The following is a 22,933-nucleotide window of genomic DNA, read 5'->3' on the forward strand; positions in this document are numbered from 1 at the left end:
TCTTTAGTTGACTGGAGTCTTTTCCATTAGGTACGGTGGGTTTAGGGAGTCACTCGGTCCAGCAATCCACAGGAAGAGCCATGAGAATCAAATCAAAGATATTTGCTGATACGCCACAAATCACCAATACTTATATCATACTAATCAGTAAGAAAGGACCTACAGGGCTGGGCCCATATCCTGCCCCAACTTCAAGGCTTGAAATTCAAGCCATTGGCCCTCTCTGAGGCAGAGTCCCTCTACCTGGGCCCTTGGGTATAAATGTGTTTTGTTTTAATAGAGGTGAAATTCACATAACACAATTAACCATTCTAAAGTGAATGGTTCAGTAGTACAACCACAAAGGTATACAAGGACTGCCTCTCCAATTAGTCACTTTCTTCCCCTCCCCAGCCCATCATTTTCCATCACTAAAAGGTTACATGTTCTGAATATTCCAACTAAATGAGCCAAACATGTTTTCCTGGCCATCCTATTTCACTTAGCATAATGGTTTTGATGTTCATTTACATTGTATCAGGTTTTGATACCTCATCCCTTTTAATGGCTGAATAATATTCCACCTTCTGTAGCTGGAATTCCTTACCTATCCTCATCTGTTAATGGCCATTGAATTGTTTCCACCTTTGGCTATGGTGAATAGCGTGTCCATGAATGTCTGTGCACAAATACTTGTTTGAGGACCTGTTCTCAATCCTTTGGCTTAAGTTTTATAGTTAATAATTCTCTTCTCACTAAGGAGAGGCATACATTTTAACATTATTATTCTAAAGGGAATTTTTAGGGCCAAAATCATCATGAGTTAGTTCAGCTGATTATGTCTAGTAGATGGGCCTGTGTCTCGTGTTATTCTAATGAGGACAAACATGGTTTCCAGGTTGGGGAGCATTTCTGGTATAGGGGGCAAGCCTAGGGCAGTCTCTGCAGTCTGTTACAGTCCTGATGATCAGTCAGTGAAAGGGAGAGTGAGACACAAAAAGATAGTGTGCAGTAAGAATCCTGTGTGGGTGTTCTGCTGTGAGTGGACACTTTTCTGGGGGAGTATAGCGCACCTGGATCCATCTTAAAGAGGAGAAGAAAGGCATGGTGGCTTACACCTGTAATCTTTGCCTCTTTTGCAGGCAGAGATCAGGATGATCAAAGTTCCAAACCACCTCAGGCAAAAATATTTGCAAGACTACATTTTCATCAATTTAAAAAAAGATGGGTATGGTGGCATATGTCTGTTATCCTAGGTACACAGAAAGCCTAAAATAGTAGGATCACAGTCCGAGCAAAAATGTGAGACCCTCTTTGAAAACTGACAGAAGCGTTAGGGATGTGGCTCTGACAGTAGAGCACTTGCTTTGGCAAGTGGGCAGTCCTGAGTTCAACCCCCAATAGCTCCAGGAAGGAAACAGAAAAAGACAAGACAAGACGATGAAGAGGGTGGGGCATATTCCAGGCCTCATGAATAACATGGTCTAAATATGGAAGCATCCAGGACTTGCAAGACAGTAGCAAGTCGAGTATCAGAAGGTTCCCGGGCTTCCCCAGCAAGGAAAGAAGCAGGAAACACTGGCAGGCAGTGGATGAGGAAACCCCTCAGAAGAGCCCTCTCTTCCCTCGCTCTCTAAAACTTCCTGGAGGGAATCTTCCTAGGGCCACATGGTTCTGGTCTACCATCTTTCAGGCCAGTTCCAGCCTCCTTCTTCAGCTTCTCACCTAGGGGAAACAGAGGCTGTAGAGCTGGTGGGCAAAACTGTATCTGGTTTTCCCAATCCCACCACAGAGAATCGGGAAGGTTGTAGAGGCTGGCCACGTGGTAACTTAATTACGAGAAGTTTATGAGAAACAGGCTTGTGGATCACAAAGCACCCTGCACTTTGACATCACGATGAGGTGGCTGGCGCAGGCTGGTGCCAGCTGCTGTGATGAATGGCTGGGGTTTCTTTGCCATAGGATGCAGCCTCAAGCACGCTCGGTGCAAGAGTCCTTGTACTTTTGCAGCCTTGCTGTTTCATGTTTTCAATTTATGAAGCATGCAGCAAGGCAGGAAGACATCCATGATGAAAGAAGTGTGAACTGGAAAAAAGCACAAAGCTGATGGACTCCGGGAGCCTGTACGGGCATTTGCTCTCCTCCCGCCTGCACAAGCAGGAAAAGGAATGGAAAGAAAGGTGACTGTGACTTTACCTTTAAAAGAAACCCTCTGGACACCGAGTGTACTTCAAAGAAACTTCCTTCTCCAAACCATGTGGAGGCGAGCTACTGGAGGGGAAACAGCCATTCTAGGACACATCTAGCCGTCTGTTTGTTCTGTGACTTTGGACAGTTCTTCATGGTTCCTGACCCTCAGTTTTCTCATCATTACACTATAACCTTCTTTCTTTCTCTTTTCCTTTTCTTTTGTTTTTCTTTTTGGTCCCAGTACTTTGGACTTGAACTCAAGGCCTGGACCCAATCCTTTAGGTTGTTTTTTTTTTTTCTTCACTCAAGGCTGATGTTCTACCTCTTGAACCACACCTCAGTTTCCAAGTTTTCAATGGTTAACTGGAGATTTGAGTCTCATGGATTTTTCTTCCTAGACTGGCTTTGAACCATAATCCTCAAATCCCTGCCTTCTGAGTAGTTAGGATTACAAGTGTGAGCCACCAGAGCTCAGCACCATCACCTTCTTTGTAAGACTGCTGTCAGAATTAAATTATTCGATGCTGTTTTATAAATCTATGAAACTCAACAGAGTAGAGGCTTCTTACAAAGTCTCTTGTTTCCGATTAGGCTAATTAACAGCAGTGTTGATTAACTAACTGCATAGTGTAGTGCCTGAGTTTGCATTTTCAGTTTACTCACTGGGTTTTGTTGTTATTGTTTTGGTTTTGATGGGGTTTTTTTTTGTTAATTTGAGCAAGTTACTTAATTTCTCTGAACTGGGGCATTTACCTTTGTAAGGTAAAGATGAGAAAAATACCTCATGATGACATGCTTTAAGAAAGTACCAAAAGCCAGGCACAGTAATCCTAGCTACTTTGAAGGTGGAGGTAGGAAGATCATGGTTTGAGGCTAGTAAGACAAATGCACAAACTCTTATTGCACAAATAAACTAAAGCAAAAGAAAGGGCTAGGAACATGACATAAGTGTAGAGCACTTGTCTAACAAGCATAAGGTGCTGAGTTCAATCCTCAGTACCAAGAAAGAAAAGGAAGAGGAGGGGAGGGGAGGGAGATGTGGGGAGGGAGGCAAAACAAATCTAACATGGCACGCAGCATGGACAGAGGGAGGAAGGACCTAACACAGCACCCAGCACAGAACAAAGGTACTTATTGTTTGTTTCAATGCTGTGGTTCTCAACCCACATTTAACTTACATGAGAGTTTTTTCATGAGTGAATACTTGGGTCTGCCCCCTCCCCACTGCACCCCTTCTCCCCCTTCCCCAGGATGAGTCAACAGGTCCAGGTGAGACCCAAGCCCTGGAATTTTTGAAAGCTTCCCAAAGAGATACTTACAAGCAGCCAGGGCTGAGAACTACTCCTGAGCAGATGACATTACATACTTGTTTGTTTTTCAGTTTGAGGTTTTTAAATATATCTGTCCCTAAGAGACTGGTCAGAATAGCAAGAATTTTAGACATCATCAAAAATTCAATACACCTGTAGCTCCTAAGCCTTTCATAAGAAATGGGCAGCCAAGGAACTGCATTCCATTTTATTCTGAAGAAAAAAAAATTATTCGGTCTTCTTTTTTAAGAGTCTTGAACTGGAAAGGTGGTAAGAAGTTTAACCTAAGCCTCACACATAAAATATGGGAACTCCCAGTAGATTAGGGATTTATATCTGGGGGTAATTCCAGGGTTTTGTCCTCCCAAGAGATATAAATTGAGGTCTTGCGAGTTTAATGTTGGGGAGGAAGAAGTGTTCTCATAATGACACGTTAAACATCAGGGCTCTTGTAATGCTGAGGGATAGAAAAGCGCCGTCCAGAGTAGCAGCGGGTGGTGTGGGAGTTGAGTCAACGCTCCCAATTTAGGTTTCCAAGCATCCAAGGCTAGGTCATTGAGAACCTTCTTTTTCCCTATAGGTTTATGGTATTAGTTACCCAATAAAAGTTGGGTTAATTTTACAACCCAAGTAAAATTTAAGCCAAAAAGAATTCCACATTGCTGTAGGATTTATGAAAGTAAACATATGGAGTGCTTGCAGGATTGGGCAACGTTGAAATTTCAATGTCTTTATGTCAGGTATCTGATATATTCATTTAGATGTGAACTGAAAGGTTAACTTAAAAAAAGAAAGAAAGAAACAAAAAGAGCTTTGCAATAGAGGCTATTTTCAAGGCTAAGCTTGAAGATCCTTTTCCCATTGCCACCTTCATATGCCTGTCCAGAAAGGGCAGAGTTGAAAGCTACAGAAAACTAGCGCCCCATAAGACATTTTTCATTTTGGTTTGCTGCCTTCCTGGACTTTCTAGACACTATACACTGAGATTCCTACACTGCAATCCCAGTGGGGAAGTACAACACCAGAGCTCAACCACAGTCTATGTTACAGAGTAAGAGCTTTTCAATAATTGCATTCTTGGATCAAATTCTTTAAAAACAAGCATATGCTATCTCTGCCATGAAAAACAGTTTTCGTAGCAGTCAGGCATGATGACATCTGATTGTGATCTAGCCACTCAAGAGGCTGAGGCTGGAGGCTTCTGAGTTGGAGGCCACTGTGGTAAACATGGTTGAGATCATGTTTTAAAATTAAATAAATAGGGTCTAGGTACTGGTGGCTCGCACCTATAATCCTAGCCATTCTGGGGGCTAAGATCTGAGGCTTGTGGTTTGAAGCCAAGCTGAGCAAGTAAGTCTATGAGCCAGATGTGGGACTATGGCTCAGGTAGTAGAGTGCCAGCAAAAAAGCTAAGGCAGAGAACTCAGGCCCTAAATTTGAGCCTCAGTAGCAGCACTAAATAAATAGGGCTAAGGGGTGTAACACAATGACAGAGAACCTGCCTAGCATGTAGGAGGCCCTGGGTCTTATCCCAAACACTCATAAATAAGTAAATAGATTTTAAATAGGATATGATAGAATCCTCATTGTTTCTACTTATAAGCATGCTAGCCAATTACTACCTTAGTTTTTTAGGTAAAACACACACCTCTGTAAGCCTAGCAATTCAGGAAGGCAAGACCTAAAGTTCTCACGTCAAAGCTAATCCAGGCAGACAAATCCACTCTTACCTTCAATTAAACAGCAACAACAATAAAAACCTGAAGGATACCTGGCATAGCACTATGTCAGAGCAAAAAAAGCCCAGTTAGAACACCAGGCCTTGAGTTCAAATCCTAGTACCAACACGCATGTGCGCATGCGTGTGCGTGTGCGGAGGCATCAATGGCTCAGGAGTTGACAGCTTACCTGAGTATATAAACACAAGAAGGGAATTTTGTTCTCCAGACTTTGAGGGGCGGTGGGGGATGTCTCTGAGGTTTTTTGGCTCAAGGTTAGCACTCTAACACTTGAGTCACAGCTTCACTTCTGGATTTTTGGTGGTTAATTGGAGATAAGAGTCTCACAGACTTTCCTGCCTGCTTGCCTGCTTTGAGCAAAAATGATCAGATCTCAGCCTTTGAGTATCTAGGATTACAGGTGTGATCTGCTGGTGCCCAGCTTCTGCTCATGTGTTTTTTTTGTTTTTTACCAGTCTTGGGGCTTGAACTCAGGGCGTGAGCACTCTACCACTTGAGCCACTCTGCCACTTCCAGCTTTTTCTAAGTAGTTTATTGGAGATAAGAGTCTCATGGACTTTCCTGCCCGGGGTTGGCTTTGAACCGCAATCCTCAGGTCTCAGCCTCCTGAGTAGCTAGGATTACAGGCATGAGCCACTGGTGCCCAGCATTCTCACCTTTCACTGAGAAGAAAGCACCCCCTTACATGGGGTGAGCAGCACTGGCACAGTGATGGCCTGCCCTGCACAGTGTTCTGGACGCCACATCTTGGGCCGATCAATGGATCCTAGGTGAGGTCACAGTATCCCAGCATCCCATGGGAGATTAAGGGTATGGGTATAGCTTCTTTCTTTCCTGTTGAATCTCAACAACTTGGATTCTGAACTCTACAGTTTCCAGTCCTGGCTATTCAGTCACTAAGCATGTCCTTGATTCCCTCTGTCTCCAAGTTCAAATCCACTTTCCTGTTACTTATTATTGTCATTTGAAGCAGCAGAATTTTAAGGAGGCTGTTTTTAAAACTTTTAGGAGGCCAAGAAGGCAAGGTTATAGTTCCTCAGTGTTTCTAGATGTCCTTGGGTTTAGTGACTCATCTAAACTCTCACCTGTGGTTTTCCCTGGCCATCTTTCCACAGGGGAGAGGTGGTAGTTGGTAACTAATGGGGGAGGGGCTGCATGATCCAGCTGCCCTCTGGCTCTTCCCAGTGGTAACTGGCTTCTTACCTTGTGCTCCCGTCCCTGTTAATTGTCATGTCAATCTGAGTAAATCGTGGGGCTAATGTACTCATGCTTTTGTAGTAAATGAAGCAGAAATAATCTGTGCTTAAAAAACAAAAACTGTACAACATGTGCCCAGATTTCCAACTCATTTCCTCTTTACTCTTACAGCTACATCATCTTCCAGCCCACCACCAGCTGCGAAAATAAAAGCGTTTTTTCCCCCATATTTCAGGATGATTTTGTGCTTCAGGATGACTTTCCGGGGGTGTAGGAAACTTGACCAATGTAACCAACAGATGTTTTAAGTGATGTTTTGGGAAACGAGCAAAAAAAAACTATATTCTTTAATATAGGGTACCCAACTGCGCCTCCTAGTGAGAGTTTGGGGTACTGCTCATAGTGGAATATGATGTCTCTGCTAACAGCTCTGCTTTGCTCTGCTTTGCTTTTAGAGATGAGTATGAAGAAGATGGATTCTGTCAGCCATACCGAGGAATTGCGTGTGCTCGATTTATTGGCAACCGTACTGTTTATATGGAGTCTTTGCACATGCAAGGGGAAATAGAAAATCAGATCACAGGTGAGTGACACCGATGAGAATTATATATTTCCCCCCAATGACTTATTCTCACACAAACTTTTACTGAGCTGCATCTCTCTTGACAAAGGATTAGGCTAAGCATGAAGGTGGAGATCAGGACAGCGAAAAAGCATAAGATGTAATCTCTGTGCTCTGGAATTAACATTAAAATAACTCATTGAAGGTTGCTCTGAGAGAAAAGGGAAGCTTTGAGAAATCTCATATTCATTCAAACACTCAATAAATATTTTGGAGTGCTTTTTGATGTGCCAGGAACTGCTGTGCACTGGGGATGCAATGGTTGGTAAATACGCCAGGTTTGTTTCTGCCCCCCTGGAGCGTACTGTGTGAAAGCAGCTTGATATGGATTGAAATGATTTTCAAGTCTAGAAGGCAGGACTCTCATTCCTGTCCTCATAGTTACCATGTCTTCGGGGAAATAGTTTACTCGGCAAGAAAATCCCATCTTTACTTGGGACCTGAGTGATGACACTGCTCATCCTACGTCTCTTCCTGCTGTGCTTTGTGTTATTTTACCATTTGTTTTCCTTATTTGAAAGTGGATTTCTTTTTAAGAAAATTTCCTAGTGTAACACCATCTAGCATGCATAAGTAAGGGAAATATAGGATATTTGGGGCCCTTTTCATAAAGAAATATGTTTATCGTGCCGTTTGCCACCTGCATTAAAGCGGCCTTCATGGGATTCTAATGCAGTGTCCAGATTCAGCAACTACAAATACAGGAGACCCTGTTACATCTAACAGAAGCAATGAGTGTGTTTTTCTTATCCTGAAATTTAAATGTAGCTCCTTATAGTTTATCTGATAACTTAAGGAACACAGAGCAGCATAAGATCCAGAACCTATATCCTCTGTGGAATTTGAAGGAACTAAGGGGCGGCAACCATTTCACCAAAAAAAGCAGCTAGGAAAGATGTCCATTGCCATTTGCTGAAGCCCTTAGTCTTTCAAGAATAATAAGACTGAAATTTCCAAGGTTCCACACAGGACTGGTGGCGAGGAGCTGTTGAAGTCACGTCTCAAGCTAAGAACATTTTAATGTGCTTTTTACTAAGAGTGCACATAATTAAATGGTGTTCTGATAAAACAAAATTTGCTAACCCAATTATAATAATCCTCTCTTCAGTCTGGTCATTCGGCACCAGCTTAGTGGAAGTACTACAGTCTTTATTTTTAGTTTAATTTTTTTAATCCATTTAGCTAGTGTTTCTCAAGCCTGATTGGCTGGGTAATCTTAGTTTCTCAAGTGCTGTGAATAGTCTACAGGATTAATATCCTAAGGAACATACTTTGGGAAACTGGGGCCAACCTCCCACACTGCTTTGGGCTGCCCATGCTCTATGTACAGATACCCTCATTGGATAACAGGCTCATAAGCTGAAGGGCCATTCATATTTCATGATATATCCTGGGACAATTGAATTGTGGTCTCTGAGAACTTCCAACTGGGCTGCCTCATTGTCAGAAGATGATGCAGAAAGTATTCAGGCCACAAAGAAATCGAGCAAGTTACCCAAAGCCATCCAGCAGCCTCTGCCATCTGGCAAGAGACAGAATTAAATGTGCTGGGTCTCAGCCACTGCCTAAAGGCAAGTTCTGCCCTGGGCTGTCTCAATGTCTCAGAAACCTCACCAAACTAATAAAAAAGGACCGGATGAAACACGAAGTTCTATTGTGTGGTAGTTTAAAAAAAAAAGAAAGAAAAGAAAAATATATTGTCCTTTAACCTAATTAATTCTTTTTTATTAGGAAATGGCACATATGTAATTTAATCCTGTTTTTTTAACTTCGTAGTCAAAATGTTTTTTGTTTGTTTGTTTTTTTTTCTCAATCCAGTGAAAGTAAAGCTGCTGAGACATCTGAACTGAATCTCCTTCACTTGGCTGTGCCTGAATCAGGCCAGCAGATTCCTTAGTGTGTTTAGATCTGATCTCTGTTGACTAGATAACTGAGCAGATAAACCCTGGCCTCCGGGAGTTAATGACTGTGTTTGCTTTGCAGCTGCCTTCACCATGATTGGCACCTCCAGTCACTTATCTGATAAGTGTTCCCAGTTTGCCATTCCTTCCCTGTGCCACTACGCCTTCCCCTACTGTGACGAGACCTCATCCATCCCCAAGCCCCGCGATTTGTGTCGGGATGAATGTGAGATCCTGGAAAATGTCCTGTGTCAAACAGAGTACATTTTTGCAAGATCCAATCCTATGATTTTGATGAGGTTAAAACTACCAAACTGTGAGGATCTTCCTCAGCCAGAGAGCCCAGAAGCTGCAAACTGTATCCGGATTGGAATTCCCATGGCAGATCCTATAAATAAAAGTAAGTGGTAGCCCTGAACTTCTTTACTGCCCTTGGGGCCTGCAACCCCTTGGCACAGGGAAGACTGGACGTTGATGCGTGGTCATTCTTCACATCGGTGCAGTTTCCATGGGAAGTCAGTCTGCCTTCCAATGGGCCACAGTGAAGATTGGTGATGGGTGGGGAAAGGTTCCCTGTATCTAGTGTAACTATTTAAAAATATAGACAATGGCTTCTCAGTAACTGCAACACAGAATTACCATGTTGTCTAGCAACTCCATTCCTGAGTATGTAAACACACACTCAAGCAAAAACTCATATAAGATTGTTCACGATCCACTATTTACAATAGTCAACAAATGGGGAATAAAATAGGAAACACACCAAATGTCCATCTATCCATAAGTGGATGAAAATCATGGTATATCCACAAAATGAAATAATATTAGCCCATTTCAAAGGAAGGAAAGGCAGATACATGCTACAGCTCAGATGAAACCTAAACATATTATAGTACATGGAAGAAGCCAAACACCTCTGCATAAATCCATGTAGGTGTAATTTCCAGACAAACCCATTGTGACTGACAGGGGTAGGTGCTAGGGAGTGTATGGGTAACGGTTGAATGGGGATGGAGCTTCATTTCAAGATGATAGAAGTTCAAGAGCCTAATAGTAATCAAGTAATGCAGGGGCAAGAAATTATGGCATATGTACTGTTGTACAGTTCACACATATATGAAACCTTGCCTACATCTTTTACCCTTTCAGCACTGCCAAACCAAAAACAGATCCTCTGCACATTATTTTTCACAAATAACCTTTTAGTTTCCTTGTTGGTGGTTAATACTATTTTATTAGTGAAACAAATGAATGCACCTGAAATGCTCAGAACTCTGCTCAGTGCATAGTAGCCATTTGATAACATTACTAATACTGTGCCCATGATTCCTGTGTTTATACTTGCAAGGGCTACTTCAGAGGACCTGCTTCTCCCAAGTGTCCAGCCCATCATCACAAAGTGCTCTTAACTCCTACTATAAGCCCAGAAAGCACTGCCCCTAATAAACATTCTCTATGAATTACCCACTAGATTCTTTATCCCATGATTCATGTCCAAGCTATCAGTCAGAATGGAGGGAAGAGTTTGGTTTGAACCTTCTTTGAACCATTCACAAGGAAATTACTCCTGGGCCCCTAGGTCCTGCCCCAGTTCCGATTTCTTCTATGCTCAATATTAAAAGCCCTTGTAGAAGACTGCTTTCATTCCTGAAGACTAAGCTTTAAATCCTCCCAGGAATGTAACTGCAAGGCAAGCCATGTGTCCTGGCCCAGCAAGCAGGGAATCTGACCAGCAGGCTAGCTTGGCCTTAAGGTGAAAGGCCTTTCCTCTCCTCCAGGAACTGCTAGCTTCCAGCACCGACATCACCTCTGTTTCTTTCTGGCAGTCTGAGTTTTTCTTTTCTTCTTTAGATCATAAGTGTTATAACAGCACAGGTGTTGACTACCGGGGAACCGTCAGTGTGACAAAATCGGGGCGCCAGTGCCAACCATGGAATTCCCAGTACCCCCACATGCACACCTTCACTGCCCTGCGCTTCCCAGAGCTGAATGGAGGCCACTCCTACTGCCGCAACCCAGGGAATCAGAAGGAAGCTCCCTGGTGCTTTACCTTGGATGAAAACTTTAAGTCTGACCTGTGTGACATCCCCGAATGTGGTGAGTAGAAGTCATTGCCTCTAAGGGACCCAGTCACATTGCAAAGTATCTCTATCCCACCGCATTCACTTCGGAGAATCCTAAAGAGAAGGTGGAACTTGATTGATGGTGTTTGCTTGATCTCTAACCGTTTCTAGAGTAGTCATAGGATTTTTTAAAGGATGACTTTGGCACCAGGGTTGAGATTAGACTCTAGGAAGGATGTCATAGCAGACCATTGGAAGCTACTGTGATCATCAAAGGGGAAGATGTGAGGATTTAATGGGAGGAGGAGGAGTAGAAGCTCGAGTCAATGGACAGATTCAGGTTATATTTTGAAACTGGAGCTAACAGGTTACTGGTGAATCCAATATGGGATATAAAAGAAGGGACTCAAGAATGACTTCAGATTGGGAACTTAGATTAACTTTTGCTGAGATGAAGAAATACATAAGGAAAGAAGTTCTGTGGGAACTGAACCAAAGAATAAATGCATTGTTCCCTCTCCTGGGCCAACAACACTGCCCTTTGGGTGACTTCTGACCCTTAGTTTTCAGCTAATGCCCTGCAGAAGTAGGTAATTTCCCTACACATTGGAAGACTTGATAATCTGATCAAATGAGTGAAGCTCTATTATAATTAGTTTAAGTAAAACTTAGGCATTATATATAAAAGGTGTTAATTTCACTTCAGTGGTCTTTCTGAAGCATTCTTAGTAAACTGATGGATGGGGGGGAAAAGCCATGAAACATTTTCAGACTGGATAGAAACAGACTGTGTACATCTACAAAACACCTATGTGTAGGTAGACACAGACAGACAGACAGATAGGTAGACAGATATAAATCTTCCATTTCACAATGAGGTGATTGGTGCTTACCATATTCATCTCCATTCAGAACTTAAAACCATGTTTTGAGCTAGTTTCAGATGTGTTTCAGAGCTAATGTGTTTAGATAAACACATTAGCTCTATTGAAGCGTAGGGCTAAAAGACTTAGATATGTAAGTGACAGAGCCATCCACCATGGGGGTAGGCCTTGAGCCCCCATCTCTCAGCATACAGCTCTGATCAAAGGGTCATGAGTTTAGCAAACATAGCTCTCATTGACAGATTCTAAAATGAATGCAAGAAAAATGTAAGAACTGCCATAGCCTCAACCTCTAGATTTCACCATGCTAGCTTCCCTTAGATAATATGATATCAAAAATATGTCTCTGACAGGTACTGGTGGCTCTCTCCTATAATCTTAGCTATTCAGGAGGCTGAGATTTGAGAAGAAAGGCTCAAAACCAGACAAATCTGTGATCTTTTTTTTATTTCCAGTTACCAGGGGAAAAAAAAGCCAGAAATGAAGGCATGGATTACACAGCAGAAGCTATTTGTAATCTAAAAAGAGTCAAGCTATACAGTGAAGCCATGAGTTCAAATATATACACGCATGCCTGAGCACACACGCATGCATGTGGACACACACACACATACACAGTTCCTTTGCTAATGAAGAAATCTATCGTATTAGTCAGTATGTTATTCATTACTATTATTATTATTGGATGAATCAGTTCAATAGTATTAGAAATGCTCAGAATATTCCTTCCTCCATACTAATCTGCCGAGAACACAGTTAAAATTTCAAGGACCAGTTAATTCCAGTCATTTGAGCAATATATTTAGATATAAGTTAAATCTAGAGATGACAGGGCAGTGTTTACCACTGAAGATTATTATTTTTTGGGGGGGTCCGGTCATAGGGCCTGAACTCTGGGCCTGGGCGCTGTCCCTCAGCTCTTCAGCTCAAGGCTAGCGCTCTACCACTTGAGCCATAGCGCCACTTCTGGCTTTTTTCTTTTTGCTTATGTGGTGCTGAGAAATCGAACCCAGGACCTCATGCATGTGAGGCAAGCACTCTACCACTGAGCCATCTTCCCAGCCCCTGAAGATTATTTTTAAAAAGAACATTTTTATTTCATTTAGAAAAAAAAAATGGTTCTTGAGTTCTTCAGGCCAAGCATCACTAAAGGGAATTCTTGACGTGTGATCTACAAGAAGCCGCTGAGAGGCCAGTGTCCGCCCTCCACCACCTCCTGCAGTGGGAAAGTGTGAGAAGAGAGCAGTTTAGTGTCTGCTCTCAGGCACTCTCAGCTTCTCAGAGTCACCCCTCAACAGCTCACCTCTGACAAAACTGCCATAGTGGAATTCTGCTTTTATAACTTCTACAGGTGTTTGGTTTCATTCTTCTCCTTTTGTGGCCGCTCAAACTGTGAGAAGTAGGAATCTGCAGTGCTATTTTATCAGTGAAGAATACCAAAGCCCTGAGCAATACTGGGACCCACTTCCCATCATCATGTAATTTAAGGCCTCCACCATGAGGACCACAGTTTTTTCCTCAGTACCATTGCTTCCCAACTAGCAGCACTGTTCCCCTCCAGGCTAACACTGGCAGTATGACACAGAAATATTGGAAAATGCCATTAGATATGTGAAACGCTGTTAAATATTCAGAACACGCAGAAAGGGATTACCCCACCCAAAGTATCTATAATGCCAGGGATGAATGACTCTTTTCTATACTACATAATTATAGACTATAAAATAACAATAATTTTAAGCAGTAATTATCATTTATTGTGTACTTATAGTAGGTCACAAATGATGCTGAGAATATTATGCATTAGTGCATGATTTTATGCCCCCATGAACAGGGTTATTTTATACCTAAGAGTGAAAAGTGCAACATAGAGAGGTTAAGTAACTAGTCCAAGGTTACATGGTTGGTAAGAAGCCAACCCAGGACTCAAACCCATAACTTGCCTTTCAAACTGTGATTTATTTATTTTTAGTTTTTTTTGTAATTATACATATATATATATATTAATTATTGTAAACACACTGTACAAAGGAGTTACAGTTATATGAGTAAGGTAATGAGTTCATTTCCTATCAAGCATTGTTACCCCCTCTTTTGTTTTTCCCTACCATCCCTTCCTTCCCCAACTCCCCAACTCTTCCCTCCCTCTCCCCCCCCCACTAGTTGTAAAGTTCATTTTCAAGATAGTGTCTTGTACATCTCATTGTTACGATGGGTCAACCTGTATCCTTATTTCAGCATTTTGTCATTTCCCTTCCCCTTCCCAGATTAGAAAAATGTATATACAAGATGCAGGACAACAGCATCAAATACCAGTGAAAACAGGGGTTATACCATGGGGGAAGAACATACAAAAGAAACAAAAAACCACATAGTGCATTATAAATACATTAAAAACAACAGCAAGAAAGATAAAACCACTTGTGTCTCTATCTTGGGGTTCATTTTGCTTAGCATCAGGTTATATGGACATATGTACATAGTTTTTTACCTTTTCTGTGGTGTAAAGTTGTCAATGTGCTGAAGGCAACAAATGCTGCCAAGAATTTTTTTTTTTTTTTGGCGGTTGTGGGCCTTGAACTCTGGGTCTGAGCGCTGTCCCTCAGCTCTTCAGCTCAAGGCTAGTGCTCTACCACTTGAGCTACAGCACCACTTCCTTTTGACCTTTTCTGTTTGTGTTAGACATATACTAGTTATTGCAAATAAGGGAAACCAAGGGACCTATGTTTCTTTGGGTCTGGCTTATTTCACTTAATATAATTTTTTTCCAAGTCTTTTCATTTCCTAACAAATGGGGTGGTGTCATTCTTTCCGATGGAGGCATAAAATTCATATATATACCATATTTTCTTGATCCATTCATCTACTGAGGGGCATCTGGGTTGGTTCCATATCTTAGATATGGTAAATAATGCTGCAATAAATATAGTTGTGCTGGTAGCTTTAGTATGGTCTTGTCTGTGGTCATTCGGGTAAATGCCCAAAAGTGGAATTGCTGGGTTATAGGGGAGCTCTATGTGGAGTCTTTTGAGGAACCTCCATACTGCTTTCCTACGTGGTTGAACAAATTTACACTCCCACCAACAATGCAGTAGGGTTCCCTTTTGGCCACATCCCCTCCACCATCTGTGTTATTACATTTCTTGATTATAGCCATTCTAACTGGGGTGAGGTAGAATCTCCATGTTGTTTTGATTTGCATTTCTTTTATGGCTAAAGAAGTTAAGCACTTCTTCGTGTGTCTATTGGCCATTCTTATTTCCTCTTCAGAGAAGTTTCTCTTTAAGTCTTTAGGCCACTTACTTATTGGGCATTTGTTTCTTTGAGGATTTGTTGTTGGAGGATTTAATTTTTTGAGTTCTAAGTATATTTTAGATATCAGACCCTGTCTGTTGTATGGCTAGTGCAGATCTTCTCCAAATCCGTGGGCTTTCTATTTATCTTGCTAGCTATGTCCTTTGCCATGCAGAAGCTCTGCAGTTTCATGCAATTCCATTTGTCCAAACTTTCTTTGATTTGTTGTTTCTTGGTCTTTATTTAAAAAAATTCGGCCTGACCCAAGGAGCCCTAGAGTTTCTCCTATCCCTTCCTGTAATGCTTTCAGGGTGTCTGCTTTGACTTCGAGGTCTTTGATCCATTTGGAGTTGATTCTGGTGTAGGGTGATATATATAAAGATCTAGCTTTAGGAAGTGTCACTGTAGCTCAAGTGGTAGAGCGCTAGCCTTGAGCTGAAGAGCTGAGGGACAGCTCTCAGGCCCAGAGTTCAAGCCCCATGACCGACCAAAAAAAAAAAAGATCTAGCTTTAGTATTCTACAGATGTTTAACCAATTTTGCCAGCAGCATTTACTGAAGAGGCTGTCTTTCTTCCATTATATTTTTTTAGCTCCTTTATGGAAGGTTAGGTGGCTATAGGTCTGTGGGTTCATTTCTGGGTCTTCAGTTCTATTCCATTGGTTGTGAGGTCTGTTCTTGTGCCAGTACCAAGCTGTTTTGATTACTATGGCTTTGGAGTAGAGTTTGAAATTTGGTGTTGATATTCCTCCAGCACTGTTCTTTCTGCTAAGGATTGTTTTTGCTATTCAGGGTTTGTAAATAGCCTTTGGAAGTATTTCCATTTTCCCAATCCAGGAGCCTGGAAGGTTTTTCCTCTTTCTTAGTTCTGCTTTAATTTCATTTTTCATTTTATTTTATTTTATTTTATTTATTATTTCATTTTAATTTCACTTTTCATCATAGAGGCCCTTCACTACCTTAAATTAACTCCTAGATACTTTATTTTTTGTGGGGCTATTACAAAAGGAGTCGCTTTCCTGATTTCAGCTGTACTCTTATTGTTATTGGCATACAGAAAAGCCATTGACTTTTGAGGGTTAATTTTATACTCTGCTACTTTGGGAAAGTTTTGGATCAGCTCGAGTAACTTGGGAGTGAAGTCCATGGAGTTCTTTAAATACAAGATCATGTCATCTGCAAAGAGGGAGAGTTTTACCTCATCTTTCCCTATTTGGATCCCCTTTATATTTGTATCTTGTCTTATTGCTGTAGCTAGGCATTCTAATACTAGATTGAAGAGAAGTAGAGTGGACACCCTTGTCTCGTTCCTGAGTTAAGAGGAAATGGCTTTAGTTTTTCACCATTAAGTATAATGCTGGCTGTAGGTTTGTCATACACAGCCTTTATTATATTGAAGAATGTTTCATGGATTCCTAATTTTTCCAGAGCTTTCATCATAAAGGGGTGTCGGATCTTGTCAAATGCTTTTCCTGCATCTGTTAAGATAATCATGTGGTTCTTATCCTTGCTCTTGTTGATATGATGAATTATATTAATTGATTTGCATATATTGAACCAGCTTTGCATCCCTGAAATGAATCCTGTTTGATCACGGTGTATGATTTTTTTGATGAGTTGTTGAAGCCAATTGGCCAAAATTTTGTCAAGAAGTTTTACATCAATGTTCATCAAAGAAATAGGTCTATAGTTTTCTTTCTTTGACGAGTCCCTGCCTGTTTTGGGGATGAGAGTTGTAATGGCTTCATAGAAGGAGTTTGGTAGCGAACTTTCACTTTTGATTTAATTGAAGAGTTGGAGAAGTATTAGTGTGAGTTCTACTTTGAAGGACTGGTAGAATTCAGTTGTAAATCCATCCAGACCTAATCTTTTCTTGGGTGGGAGGTCTCTTATTGCTGTTTCTATTTCAGTACTTGATATGGGTCTGTTAAGTTGATTTAAGTTGGTTTAGTTTCAGTATATCAATATTTGCTGGAAATTCATCTATTTCTTCCAGATTCTCAAATTTATTAGCATAAAGGTTTGAGAAGTATTCCCTTATAATGTTCTGAATCTTGGTTGTTTCTGTGGATGTTTCCATTCTCATATTTGAGTTTGTTTATTTGGGTATGTTCTCTTCTTTTTCTGATAAGATTTTCTAAGGCTCTGTCAATTTTGTTAATTTTTTCGAAGAGCCAACTCTTTATTTTATTGATTCTTTCTGTGGTATTTTTGGATTCTAATTCGTTTAATTCTGATTTAATTATTTCTTTCCATCTACTGAATTGGGGTTTAGCTTGTTGCTCTTTTGCAAGGAGCTTCAGGTACCTCATTAAATTGTTGGCTTCAGATCTTTCCAGTTTGTTGATGTAGGAACTCAGAACTATAAACTTGCCTCTGAGTACTGCCTTTGCTGTGTCCCAGAGCTGGCAATTTGTGTGTTCATTTTTGTTAAATATCATGAATATTTGAATTTCCTTTCTAATCTCTTCAACAGTGTGTTATTCAACTTCCGGGTGTTACAGGACTTTCTTTGGTGGCTTTTGGTGTTGAGTTCTAATTCTATTCCCTTGTGGTCTGAGAGAATGCAGGGCATAATTTCAATGTTTCTGAATTTGGGCAAATTTTCTTTGTGACCTAAAGTGTGGTCTGTTTTAGAGAATGTTCCATGTGCTGCTGAGAATGTGTATTCTGATGCTGCTGGGTAGATGTCTGTTAATCTAGTTTATCTATGCAGTTATGTATATTTGAGGCTTCTCTGTTGAATTTATGCCAGGTTGATTTATCCAGCAGGGATAGTGGTGTGTTAAAATCCCCCAAAATTAATGTTTTTGGATCTGTGTGAGATTTGAGGGAAAGTAGTGTTTCTTGGATAAATTTGGGTGCTCCGTTGTTTGGGGAATCCATATTTAGAATTGTAATATCCTCCTGAAGGAGAAATCCCTTAATTAGTATGTAATAACTTCTTTATTTCTTTGTGCTAATTTTAATTTGAAGTCTATTTTATCTGATATTAGGATTGCAACTCCTGCCTGTTTAAGGGGGCTGTTTGCTTGGTAGATTATTCCAGATGTTCATTTTCAGAATATTTTTGCTTTTGTGGGCAAGATATGTTTCTTGAAGGCAGCAGATAGAAGGATCTTGCTTTTGGATCCAACTAGACAATCTATGTTGCTTAATTGGAGAGTTAAGTCCGTTAATATTGAGAGTTAGGACTGAGAGGTGTTTGTTAGTTCCTGCCGTGTTATCCACCTTCTTGGTGGCTGTGTCAACTTGGTTCTTCCTGTGATTTTTGGATTCTCTGCTTGAGGGCTGTTTCTTGGCCTTTATGGTGCCCTTGTTGGTTTTTGATATGTAGGACATCTGTAAGTATCTTTTGTAGGGATAGTTTGGTGGAGATATATTGTTTTTTTTTTTTTTTTTTTTTTGCTGTGGAAGGTTTTTATTTGTCCTTCCATTTTGAAAGACAGTTTAGCTAGGTACAGTATTCTTGGTTGATAATTGTTTGCCTTTAGGGCGTGTCATACATCATTCCAGGCTCTTCTTGCTTTCATTGTCTCTGCTGAGAAATCTAAAATTATTCTGATTGGTTTCCCTTTATGGATGATTGACCTTTTCTCCCTGACAGCTTTAAGGATCCTTTCCTTGGTCTCTGTTGAATCTGTGGATTTCAATGTGACAGTGGGATGTCCTGCTCTGGTCTGGTCTATTCAGGGTTCTAAAAGCTTCTTGTATCTGAATGGGCCTATCCTTTTTGCATGTTTGGGAAGTTCCTGGTAGGATCCTGTTAAATAAATTTTTTAGACCTTTAACTTCTGTCTCTAGGCCCTCCTCTACACCCATTAGTCTTGAATTAGGCCTTAAGATGATGTCTTCTAAGTGTTGAATAGATCTATCATATATCTTGGATTTGTCTTGAATACTTGGCTGTTCTTTCTCTATAATATCTATGCTGTCTTCAATTCCAGAGATTCAGTCTTCTGCAAGGTCTAACCTACTCTTAAGACTTTCTACTTTGTTTTTTTATTTTCTTTCCTTCTAATTAGTCAGATTTAATGGCTTCAAATTCTTTGTTGGAGCTTTGTTTTACATCTTGTATGGACTTCTTTATCTTCTTAATTTGGTTTCAGTGTTCATTCTCCAATCCCTTAGTTGATTCACCATACTTTCATTGGACTCCCTTTTCTTCTGTTGGGCTTCATTCAGCATTCCCTCTGTGGCCTCCACGGATTCCTCCAGCTTTCTGTTTGTGGATTCCATGAATGCTCTATTCATCTTTGTTTATTCTCATCCTACTCATGCAATTCCTCTATTAATCTTTGATTAGCCTTCTCATGCTCATGACATTCCTGTATTAATCTTTGGTTAGCCTCATCACACTCATGCATTTCCCTATCAGGCTCACACAGTCTTTTTCAGGCTTTCAATCTTTTCATTCACTACTGTTTACCAGTAGTGTTTGTAGAGCATTTTGGGAACTCTCCTTTGGACTATTTATTAGCTGCTTTGTTGCCTGATTATCATGATCAGGAGTTGAAATACCTGGACTTGCCATTTTTCCTGTGTTTCTCCGGCTTGTTCTGCCCATTGGGAATGAAAGCAAAACCAATTCCACACTAGAACACTATTTTAAGACAAGCATCAAAATGAGTACACAAGCAATCTAGTTCAACAGATGCAATCTAGTTCAACAACAAATAACTAGGGATAAATGGGCTAAGAAAATCAAAGAAGGAGTTAGCAAACTAGAAATGCATAGGTTTAGGGGGAATTGTGAGAAGAAAATAATATTAGAGGAATTTGGGGAGGAAAAGGAAGAGAGGGAATATAACCAAGACCTAAATTCAGATAGAGGAAAAGTATAGAAGAAAAGGAGTAGAGAGATAAAGAAAAAGGAAAAAGGAAAAAAAATTAATGAAACACAAAAATTATATAAATATAAAGAAATAATACTCAATTAGAGGAGTTAAGGCTAGGAGTTTGTGAATTGAGTAATCAATATATAAAGTATGCACACAATGAAGAATAAGGTCTAATAATTGAAGATGGATATATATCTGAGGATGAACAGAACAGCAATTAAGTAAAGCAAACAAAACAAAAAGGACCAAATGGGAAAAGAGTAAAAAGAGAATTAAAAAATAAAATAAAAATGATTTAAAATAATAGGAAACTTTTTTTTTAATTTAAAAAAATTAGGTCGAGGGCTGGGAAGGTGGCTCAGTGGTAGAGCACTTGCCTTGCATGCATGAGGCCCTGGGTTCAATTCCTCAGCACCACATAAACAAAAAGAAAAAAGCCAGAAGTGGTGCTGTGGCTCAAGTGGCAGAGCGCTAGCCTTGAGCTGAAGGGCTGAGGGACAGTGCCCAGGCCCAGAGTTCAAGCCCCAGGACAGGACCCCCCAGAAAATAGGTTGAAAAAAGAGTTCTTCGATTTGGGAGGGGGAGTGGGGGTGGCACAGATCTTGTGTCTCCCCTGTGTCAGTAACCAATCTCTTGGTGGAGTCTCTGGTATGCTTGTGGTGTTTGGTTTTTCTATGGCTTGATTTATTTCTTAAATCAGTTTGTTTGAGCAGGCAGAAGGTAGCTCTGCCTTAACAGGGACTTTATGACCCTCCTTCCAGGCCAGTTCAGAGGGAGTGATCTGCTTTGAGTATCACAAAAGAGGGAGATGGCTGTTTCCTCCAGCCTGGAGTTGTTGTGATGGGGCTAGGTTCTGGGTAGGGTTGAGGCCTGTCAGCAATCAATAGCTTTTCCTGAAGGGGCTTACTCCTAAGACACTCACACAGCCCAGCTTGGAGCCATTCTCAGGATTTATGTTAATTTCCAAATGTTTTTCTTTTACCCTCCAAAAGCTAGGTCTGCTGCCTGTGCTTCAGTGGAGTGTAGCAGCCTCTGGCTTTGTTTACCCAGTGAAGAAAGTCACTCCTCCATGGGCAGGGCTTTCTCTGCCTGGGAAGGGCCACTTTCCCCAGTATTGTTGTTGAACACTTCAGGTCAGGTTCCTTTGACCTGTTGAATGGCTCCTATCATCTTCTGCCAAGGACTGAGTTATGTGCTAGCTGCTCTGGCCTGATCTTTGTCACTATCAAAGATGGAGTTCTTCTCTGGTGGTGGGAGAAGAGCTACCTTCCCACCTCTGGTCCATGAGAAGGAGTGAGAATGTCTTGTGGGGTACTCACACCTTTCCGTTGGTTTACGGGCCTTCCACAGTCTGCAACTGTCTGTGGTCAGATGAGGATTTCCACTCCTTGTCAGTTCTTGCTGCTAGTGCATAGAATCCTCTTGCACACTACCTTGGGCACCATTTTTCCAGGCTCTCTCTGTTGATATGGTGGCCACAGACACTGGTGAGTGCTCGAATCTGTCTCCTTAACCAAGCTGCCAACATTTTTCCTCTCTGTACTATGATGGCATACTTGGTGTAACTCTCTAGCCTTGTACTTTTCAATGGAATGCTAAAACTGGTTTCTATGCAAGAGTTTGTTTAGCCCTTAGCTTTTCCTCTGCCATCTTCCTCTGGCTCAAACTGTGATTTATTTGTACATGTGACTTAATTGGAGGATTTTTTTTTTGGGTCCGGTCATGGGGCCTGAACTCTGGGCCTGGCGCTGTCCCTCAGCTCTTCAGCTCAAGGCTAGTGCTCTACCACTTGAGCAACAGTGGAGGGTACTTTTTCATCTCACAATGAGTCATCTTCTAATGGGACAAATTTAAATTGAGTCCTTTGCTTTCTCCATCCCAAGTGAGACTATAATGTTTGTGTGTGTGTGTGTGTGTGTGTGTGTGTGTGTGTGTGTGTGTGTGTGTGTTGGGCCTACACCTTTAACTTGAGGCCTGGGTTCTGTCCCTGAGATTTTTTTACTCAAAGCTAGTTCTCTACCACTTGAGCCACAGAGCCACTTCTGGCTTTTTCTGAGTAGTTTATTGGAGATAAGAGTCTCATAGACTTTCTTAACCAGGCTGGCTTTGAACTGGCTTTGAACTCAGATCTCAGCTTCTTTTTTTTTTGGTCCGGTTGTGGGTCCTGAACTCTGGGCCTGAGCACTGTCCCTCAGCTCTTCAGCTCAAGGCTAGTGCCCTACCACCTGAACGATAGCACCACTTCCGGCTTTTTTCTTTTTGCTTATGTGGTGCTGAGGAATCGAACCCAGGGCCTCAGGCATGCAAGGCAAGCGCTCTACCACTGAGCCAACTTCCCAGCCCCAGATCTCAGCTTCTTGAGTAGCTAATATTATAGGTGTGAGCCAATGGCACTCAGCTTCCTGCATTCTTTAGGTAGGTCAAAGTTAAGGAAATTTCTAAATTATTGTGTGGTTTCTCATGGTCAGTACTAATTTTGTTTTAACTTCAATTAAGTAAGGCTAAAAGGTTATGTTTAATAGAAAATGTGAATGTTATACATTTTAGTATTATGGTGCTTGGAAAACAATCAGTTACAGGTTTGTTTAATCTGAACTCTAGAACAGAATAAAGACATAAGTAAAACAAAATATGGCTGAAGTGAATTCTGAAAATTAATCGACTAGGATCATGTGCAAAGACCCAGAATATGCTTTGAGGAAGCAGAAAAAGATAGAAGAGAAAAGATAATTTGAGCAACACATGTCCTCTTCACCTCCCTCTCTCTCTCTTACAGCCTGGGCATCTGATAATGAGAATTATTTGTTTATTTATTCACTCATTCACCAAATCAAACGTTATGTTGACCTTGTACTCTTTCAGACTGTTTGAATTAGCTAGATTAAACCAGGCCTCACAGAGTTCACAGACTAGT

At 41.1% G+C, this 22,933-nt stretch overlaps 1 protein-coding gene across 2 annotated transcripts in view; it reads left to right on the top strand.

Annotated features, from left to right (window-relative positions):
* The window catches only part of Ror1 (receptor tyrosine kinase-like orphan receptor 1), a 151,169-nt gene that overhangs the window by 103,615 nt on the left and 24,621 nt on the right, over positions 1–22,933 (top strand). For both annotated transcript variants that reach the window (XM_013020553.1, XM_013020554.1), the window contains 3 exons: positions 6,871–6,998; positions 9,021–9,338; positions 10,790–11,035. In XM_013020553.1, coding sequence (XP_012876007.1) covers positions 6,871–6,998; positions 9,021–9,338; positions 10,790–11,035 — 692 coding nt within the window. The remainder of the gene's footprint in view (positions 1–6,870; positions 6,999–9,020; positions 9,339–10,789; positions 11,036–22,933) is intronic.

Source organism: Dipodomys ordii, unplaced genomic scaffold (genome assembly GCF_000151885.1).
Source record: "Dipodomys ordii isolate 6190 unplaced genomic scaffold, Dord_2.0 Scaffold51, whole genome shotgun sequence".
Classification (NCBI taxonomy): domain Eukaryota; kingdom Metazoa; phylum Chordata; class Mammalia; order Rodentia; family Heteromyidae; genus Dipodomys; species Dipodomys ordii.